Source organism: Glossina fuscipes, unplaced genomic scaffold (assembly GCF_014805625.2).
Source record: "Glossina fuscipes isolate IAEA_lab_2018 unplaced genomic scaffold, Yale_Gfus_2 112, whole genome shotgun sequence".
Taxonomy (NCBI): Eukaryota; Metazoa; Arthropoda; class Insecta; order Diptera; family Glossinidae; genus Glossina; species Glossina fuscipes.
The window spans coordinates 6734286-6742700 of record NW_023998455.1 but is presented as its reverse complement, the minus strand read 5'-3'; the positions used below and the strand labels follow the sequence as shown (position 1 = coordinate 6742700).

Sequence of the window (8415 nt, the reverse complement as noted above, 5' to 3'; positions counted from 1 at the left end):
TAAAGAAAACTTCATATTTGACAATTAATTTCAATGAATTTAAATCTTAATTTAAGATCTTCAAGGTTTCGTCTGTTTGCATAATAAGCGTAATTATTATAAATAAAATAAAATTATAATTATCATATCAAGAATAGGCGAGTTTATTTAAAACAAAAAATAAATAAATAAATAAAATGTTACAGATGGTGGTCGGTACAGCGAAAGTCGAAACGAGCGAAAGTAATTAAATGAAATTAATTAAAAAATATTTTAAATGTATCTAACTAAAAATTAAATGTTAAGTGAAAATGAGAAAATCGAAAAAATACGATTACTTCCACATTTCGAAATGATTAACCAAAACTGTTTTCATAGTTTAAATAATAGTAAAGCTATCTTATTTGCCTTACATGACTGGTTGCAAAATCTTTGCCTTACTTTAAATATAACTATCTCTTTACTTTTTTTCGTTATCATGATACTGGCTCGCCTGCTTTATTCGTTCGCCATTTCATTTGAGTGAAGTTTCATTTCAGTCAGAGAAATGTCCACTGCAGAGTTAAACTGATCGGTAGCCAACTTTGACATAAAAAAATTCACATTTCTTGCAAAAGCGAATGTATATTTCTGCTCATATTACGAAGAAACTGCAGGCTTTCTGTCGACATGAAAGCTCTCGCCATTTTGTTTACTGCCAAGACCTTTTTGAAGAACTTATGGTTTTCGCCTTACAGCAAATTACGAAACCGGAGAGGATATATAATTATTGAATCCTCCAATCCAAGTTGCTAACAAGTTGGGAAATGGTGACCCAAGTTGGAAATGCTTTGGCAAAGAATGTCATAGCGGGCAAGCTCTTCTTGCCTAAAATCAGCAAAGGAACAGAAATCAAAAAGTAACAAAAAAGTATATAATAAAACTGATAATCTCATTCTTTGGGAATTTTAACGCGTAACGAAAAAATTCACATTGTTATAATAGTGCGAGTCGATAAAAAATGATTTCTTCTTGAAGATGATTCTTCTTGGAGGCTATGTTCCTAAGAAATTCAGACTGTGTTTCGCTAATAATTATTCTCAAAAGATGGAAAATGGTGAACTTACAAAAATAGTAGTTTTCAGCAAAACTGTCGCTTTTTAAGTAAACTAGTTAAGGGAGAATAGACGTAAACTAACATCAATGTTGAAATAATAAAAAAATAAAAACCGGTAAACCTGACATTGTCGGGGACGACAACAAGTCGATTCTTCTGTTTTCTTACCGATACAAAAGAACAGAAGCATGAACTTTTTTGACAAAGAATCTACTGAGATTGTCGCTCTTTTCGCTATAGACAAGCTAAGAACTACTGAAATCCTTATTTTAAATTAATTTGAACTAAATTATTTTAACAGTTTATAATAGCAAAATTAACCAAATTTCCTTTTGGCAAATTCTTTGCTTTACCTCAAAAACAGCGAATTCTTAGCTTTTTTCAGTGTCACGATAACGCCTCGCAATTTGCACCCTTTCATGTATCGGACGCTTTAACAAATGTTCATTCCAAACAGTTTGCCCGTCGTCGAAATGCATAATAAAACCCGCCTCACAGACTTTAGAAATTTTCTGTTTCCTCTTGACACTGAAAAGAAGAAACAATGGGAACGCTTTAAGAAGCGTGGAGCGATGAACAGAATAACTAAATTTCGTTTTATGATTTGCAATGAAATTCTTTATTAACATCAGTTGATCTAAACTTGTAACGTAATGTCCGCCGAAAAAATCCTTCTTACCTGATAACATAAAAGAAAAACATGAATTAAAACCACAGATTATCCGGCTGAGTGGCCGAGTAGGCAGGAGTTTCGACTAGCAACTCAATGCTCGTGGGTTCAATTCTCAAGTGCGGTAGAGTTTTAATAAAGCCGAAAGCCTTAGATGCTAGCGCTTTAAGACTTTAGTCTTAGAATTTATTCTCTGGCTAAATTTATAATAATAATAATAATAATAAACCACAGATCAAATAAAAAAAATATCGAAGATTAAAGGAGCGAAGAACGCCAAAAAAATGACTTCTTCTTCTGCGTGTATTTTGCAGAGTTACCAGAGCGGTAAATTTCATTTATTAAAATAAAATTAGCTTACGTGTAAGTAACAAACCGGAATGAAGTAAAAAAATATTTTGAAACGAAATTACTACAATGAAACGACATGTTGGAGGACTTTTTTGGTAGGAGAGCTTTCTTTCATATACAAAAATGAATCAAAAGTATCTTCTCTTTCCATTTTTATTATATTATATTTATATTTCGTATTTTAACCACAAATTTGTTATACCACATGAAATTTTATAATCGGAATGTGAATTAGGTATGGTACATATATTCTTAGGGCAGAACTCTTAGTCAAATTAGATGATAGCACCGTTTGATTGTCTTTCGTTAGAATTTAAGAATGAAAGTTTTAAATGAATGTAATACCATTCTAAGGCCAAAGGAATCCATAACCGGAGATTTTCGTTTCCTATTTACGTAGTTTGTTTACACACCGGACAGGAATGCGATCGATTTTACGAAAGAGATCTAAACTTCAGTTCATTGCTCGATTGCTTTGATCCTAATAGTCTCAAGAAAAATACTTGCACACATACTCTGAACGCTTTGATCTGCATTTGATGCACTACCTTGGATGATAATTTCTTTCAAAATGCTGATCACTTACCGAAATTGCCAAAGATCTCTTGCGTGGTCATCAACAGGCCATCATATATCTCGGCTTAAAGCCGTTTAATTCATATTTAGATTCATATGATTAAGTTAAAATCGGCAATAACAGTCACTGCACACTCGTGCAGAAGAAGATATCACAGAACACATGTGTTTGAGACCTTTCTTCAAGTCTCGGAATACTAGCGAAAATAGACGAACCATAAATTGGTAATTACACTTGTTTTTCTTTTCAGGTCGCAAATCATCGCAAGTGGTTAAATACAAACTCATAAGACTTTGCCTGTAAATCTGGGAATTGCTTTGTCAATTCGTAGGCAAAAGAATAATAACTTTCCAACAGGCTCAATCTGTTAAGTAGATATCTAAGTCAATTTCTTAAAGGCGAATACTTAATGTAGTGGACGATAACATAAAATTCTACCGCTAAGGGTTTCTTGTTACGACTTACACAAGTGCATTCATCTCCTACTCAGTTTCTAGCATATAAGTTGATTAGGCTTATGCGGAACGATTTGAGATAGAATCCATATTTTATTACACCGATCGCCTCAAAATCACTTTCTGAATTGATTCAAGTTTATCTGTCCCTCAAGTTTTCTTGCGTTGAACCTACACGCTTCAATTTGAAATTCGAAAATATTTCAGAACAAATCACTTTCTCCTAACGCCTTATTTTTAAAAAAAACTCATCATATGAATAGCTGTAATGAGCACAGCGCCTGTCCCACCATAGTGTTTTTTTACTTGTTAGAGGTAAGAAAATCGGTATTCGATGCGATTAGTTTTCCTAGTTTCGGTTCTTTTGACAATAAGCAGGTATTCAAAATCGACTTCCATCATAGATAATTTCTCACTTTCATTGATAAAAACAAAAAAGTCAATAAAAAGGAAATTTTTCAGAGCTTAATGAAAATTCGATCATTTAAATTGCTTATTTAAGAAATTGATGAAAAATGGAAAAACCTCCAATAAATCAAGAAAATAACTGGGATTCGCAATCAGTCGACAATTATCAATCCGTTGATAATATTAAAAGGCAAATGCGGAAAGGTAACTGGACATATATATGGCGACATCCTGAGGTGAGTTTTAATCATCTTTCCTTAGTGACCCCGCATCATATCTCCCCGCTTTCAGATTAGAGCGATCATAAGAGTATTCTTGCACGAACTCATCGATAAACAACCGAAGAATGTTTATGAATTTTCAGCGTCTTTATTTAATTGCAATAATACTCCACTGCTAGTAACAAAGGTAAGCAATGATATTAATTCCTTTCCCTCGTTGAACGCAGTTAATGAAACATGTTTAAATTAAAGATAAATTCGTTAACTGCAAATAATGAAATGTTTAGTTTATTTAATGCGACAAAAGCTGCGGCGTTTAGTTGATAGTTATATTAAGTATAATTTGTTGTTTCCCCTTTTCAGGAAAGGGCTGTTTTCCGTTGAGGAAATATACTTATTAGGCATTTTTACTCTCAATCAATCAATTATTATATCCTTCTATTTCATTTTATATCTACTCCAGGTTAATAAGCAATTACAAATTGTCAATAAGGAGTTGAAGAAGGGCCAATGGTCGCATCATGACTGCGATATGGTTTTCTCTGAAACGGATTCAAGTCATTCCCTTCTTTCATCATCTTCGGTGGGCCCTGATATCGACAGTATGTTGCGCTACGCTGTTTTACTCAGAGATAAAAATATATCAAAAAAATGATTGCATAAACTTATAACTTATAACTTTTCTCCAACTCACCCAGATCTTATTATGTAAACTTTTTTCCAACAATTTTTTATTTTTGTATACTTATACATTACATTATATCTGGTAATAAATCAATTATATAAATTTGTCACCGAAGAAGTTGTCAGTAAACGTTGCGAGACACATTCTAATCTCTTCTGAATCGACAAGGGGTAAAGTTATTCAAAGTTATTCAAGTAGCACATCAGGTGTGTAAGCAATACAACATATGCCGTAAATTCAACGTTTACCCCAAATGTACGAAAGCCAATGATTTTCGTTTTCGCTGGTTGGTTGAATTGGAGATATCCAGAGCCCTAGTCAACATTGAGCTTGAAATGTATTTGCAATGCTTTATGGATGCAGACCTTTTATTAGTTCAAAAATATAAATAAAATGCATTGTCTAACCATAGACTTGTAATGTTTATAATGTGTGCATAGTCTCCGATCTTATATCATACGTCATATCTAATAGCATATCTCTTCGTTTCATAAACAATAAAGCGGAACAAGGGACATGAATACATTCGCGTCACAAGATATTGGGAGCATTTTCACCTTTTCGTAATACTTTCTTGGCAAACGAAACAATTGCTGAGGCAGGTTGATTCATCTCGAAATCACAAAAAACATGACAGTGGTTATCGTGAGCGCCGGCGGTTTCGCGCGCAACAAAGGCAAACAACGTCTTATTTATGGCCCGTTCAATTTTCTCATCCAGCACGAAAACAGTGTACGATTGTTTATCAGGATCTATGGCAATGTATGAAATATTGCTTGATTTGTAGTGGCGACGGAAAAAAACACGTCTCGTGTTGTCTGTGAGAGTTATACCGTCTCCCGAAACTTTAAATTGCACTTCTAAGGGTAAAGGAGGCGGATTAAAAGTGTGTAGACCGTTTACTGCTTTACGTATCGCTTCGTCTCCCGTCAAGGATTCCATATTTACACTAAGTAGGTATAAAACGTTGCAAACAGCACCTTGCTGCCAGAGTTCACGCTGAGTTTGCAATAGTTCGTCATCTTCAGCAGAAGTCGTTAAAGCTCGATGTGGAATTATTAGTCGGTTTGGCAGAGATAACTGATTAATAGAATGTTGGTAAACAAGGGCCGAAAGTGAAGTAAATGTCGGCTCGTTCGAACAGCCTCTCAAGCGAACTCCACGTGCGGTGGGTTCAATAAGAAAATGCCGTACCAATGTGTCGGCAGATGCGCCAGTAACCCCTGGAGGTGGCTGAGCAACGCGTAACACAAGACCAAAGGCATTTTTATACGTAGTCGAGTTCCGTACGAAAAAAGTTCCAGGAGGTGCATTCTGCAATAGAATAAATGCCTCTTCACGCGTCATATTGGATTTATACCAATATTCGGAAGAGTCCTTAGCAAATTTGACAAGATGGGGCTCTACATCGTAAGCCCTGTCAATACTTTTCATACAATTGCCTCTCATCCCTTCCGTATATTTTATTGGTATATTGCTTTCTTTTGTTGGTGAAATTTCAGCACTGTTTGTAGTAAATGAATTCCGCGAAATCAGAGGTGGATATGGACTATCACAGCGATTATCTAACAACGATTTGTGATGAAATGGAAAAGCTGGAGTGCCTGATCCTTTTGGCGATTCCGATTGCAAAAGTTCATCTTTGCTTGGCACAGTGTATTCACAGTGCATTTTATTCTCTTCCATTTCTTGCAAAACATTTTTATTCAGTTTTTTTTGCAATTCGTCTAAATCGCTTTGTATGGCAGCGTTTTGAGCTTCTTGGATTGCTTTGTTATGCTCCTTTAAAGCCTGGTGCCTCCTTTCTTCGAGCATCTCTTTAAATTCTTGACGTGATGGAGTTTTTCTTAATAGCGGTGGGGACGCAGAAATGCTCGATCTTATTGTTCTCCTCACTGTAGATGGACTTGATGGCAATGTCGTTTGAGATGACAAAGGTTTAACGGCATCATAGGCATCCTGGTGGCTAAATTCATTTCTACCGCAAGCTTTTGATGAATTTCCAACGACATCATCGATATCGATGTGGTTTAAATCACTTCTCTGAAAGTTCTTTGGCAAGATTCCGTAGGTAAAAGGATTTGCTTGCTCGCGGGCATGATAAGGAATTTCGTTTTCGCTATTATCACTATCTGGGAATACTGCACCAGCTGAAGAAGCAGCCATTTGAATATGAAACTTTTCTCGATATTCCATTTAAATATGTGAATATTAATTTTATATATATGCTTCTGCCGATATGTTTTTACAATTGTCAAGGTGCTCAAAATATACTACAACTTAGAGCTCGCCGTCATTTCGAACATATATGTATATATATGTGTATATATATATTGATGTATATTTATTCATATATATCGCCAAAATTAATGCGTATGCTTTTGCTTGGCATGTATGCAGAACCACTTGTGTTTTTTTTTTAGAACAATGATCGCGCATCGAACTGCGAACTGTTCTTTTAGAGTATTATCGCTTCACAGCAAACTAAATCACAATAAACTTTTATCTAATCAAACCCAATAAGACACTAGCGTGTAAATGTACCTTCTGATCTGCAAAGACAATCCCAAAGAGCTTTCAAGAGCTTAAAAACTTTTCTCCCCAAATAATGTATGTAATTACTCAGAAAATCTATACATTTTCTCATATGTTTTGCTAACACGGATCACAGTAGTTGCTAAAAACTTGCTTCTTCCAAATAAATAATTGTTAACTAATAATTTTTAGAATAAATATTTGACAAACATGTCCATCAGTAAGGCGCTGACCTGGCTAACCCGGTGTAATTCAGGGCAGACATGAAAACCAAACAAATACTATATACACATGTGGACAGAGAAATAAATACGTATTGTTTCGCGCTGGTTGAGGGTACTTTTTTCCATCTTCCACTTATTATATATTATATTTATCATTTATTTAAACAAATAGGAACTTTTTAATATTTATAAATGCTTTTAAATAAAAGATTTCGAAATTTATATGCACCACCTGCACGAATATATGTAAAAATGAACACCAAATATTCAAAAATATGCGAAAATCGAACGGCAGGTCTCCAAAAATTTACAAAAACTAGTCGGAATGCGTTTAAGGGAAAATAAATGCTGTTTTGTTTGAGAGTTATGCTAAGTGTGAATTAAACTTTAAAAGTTTATTTTTGCAAAATATCGCATGATTCCAGTTGTACAGTAAAATGAGTGTACGTACAAAAAATTAAAAATAAAGCAAAATATTGTACTGAAAAGTGATCATCACAGTCACAGCCAGTAGCCAGAATAATCGAATTTTCAAGGATATCTGCGGCTTTTACAGGTATGGATGATATTAATTAACGCAAGTCGTCATACCTTACTTGTTGAATATTTTTCCACAGTACCACGGGATGAAAGAATTGGGGATTGAAGGTTGCTCAATACGATTTGAACGGATATCGCATCGTTAAAATTGTAAGGCAATTATCGGATGTGGGAAAAATTTTTTCAACTGCTCCGCTGCTCTCAACACTCGTAACAAAATTATGTGGTCGACCTAGTGATATGGCAATAAATTTACAATTCACATTGCGATCGCGCTTCAATAATTTTGCATCCACGTTGCTTATTTTCAAACATAATCTTGGCAGTTCATCTGAAGATGCGTATTCCAGGTCGAATATTTATCGTGAATAATTTTATTTTTATTTCTTTTTGCGGCCGGGATACCGGGATTAGGAATCGCACAATTATTAAGAGGTGTCTAATGCGGATGTCGGGATTTTGCAACTACGCTAGTGTGTTTGGCATACTTCGCACGCACATATTGCCTTTTGTGGTTTCGTAGCAATGTATATAGAATTCCGACAAAGAATTCAATAAAAATTATTTGAATTTTATGCAGAAATAGCATATGTAACTTGACTTCACTTTCCTCAAATTCAAAACAAGCAAGCAAGCCAGAGATACAAAGAATGAATGAGTTATGATTTTCATAA

The 8415-nt window shown here is 34.6% G+C and overlaps 2 protein-coding genes across 2 annotated transcripts; one reads left to right on the top strand and one right to left on the bottom strand.

The window, feature by feature from the left end:
- Positions 1 to 3643: 3643 nt before the first annotated feature.
- Positions 3644 to 4412, top strand: LOC119639331. Its single transcript, XM_038036632.1, has 3 exons — positions 3644 to 3772; positions 3828 to 3944; positions 4221 to 4412. The coding sequence occupies exons 1-3, from the start codon at positions 3644 to 3646 to the stop codon at positions 4410 to 4412; spliced, it is 438 nt and encodes a 145-aa protein (XP_037892560.1).
- A 358-nt stretch (positions 4413 to 4770) lies between these two features.
- LOC119639383 (tensin-1-like) lies at positions 4771 to 6930 on the bottom strand. Its single transcript, XM_038036716.1, has 2 exons — positions 4850 to 6930; positions 4771 to 4791 (listed from the first exon to the last, which is right to left on the bottom strand). Exon 1 carries the CDS (start codon positions 6636 to 6638, stop codon positions 4974 to 4976), a length of 1665 nt encoding a protein of 554 aa, XP_037892644.1. The 5' UTR covers positions 6639 to 6930; the 3' UTR covers positions 4771 to 4791; positions 4850 to 4973.
- Positions 6931 to 8415: the final 1485 nt, after the last annotated feature.

What these genes read in the sequence shown, in the direction of transcription:
- LOC119639331 (XM_038036632.1), top strand. Translation starts at nt 3,644, where the DNA reads ATGGAAAAACCTCCAATAAATCAAGAAAATAACTGGGATTCGCAATCA. An exon ending in ATATATGGCGACATCCTGAG is followed by an intron (nt 3,773 to 3,827) that starts GTGAGTTTTAAT and finishes CCCCGCTTTCAG; the next exon opens with ATTAGAGCGATCATAAGAGT. An exon ending in CTCCACTGCTAGTAACAAAG is followed by an intron (nt 3,945 to 4,220) that starts GTAAGCAATGAT and finishes TATCTACTCCAG; the next exon opens with GTTAATAAGCAATTACAAAT.
- LOC119639383 (XM_038036716.1), bottom strand. Translation starts at nt 6,638, where the DNA reads ATGGAATATCGAGAAAAGTTTCATATTCAAATGGCTGCTTCTTCAGCT.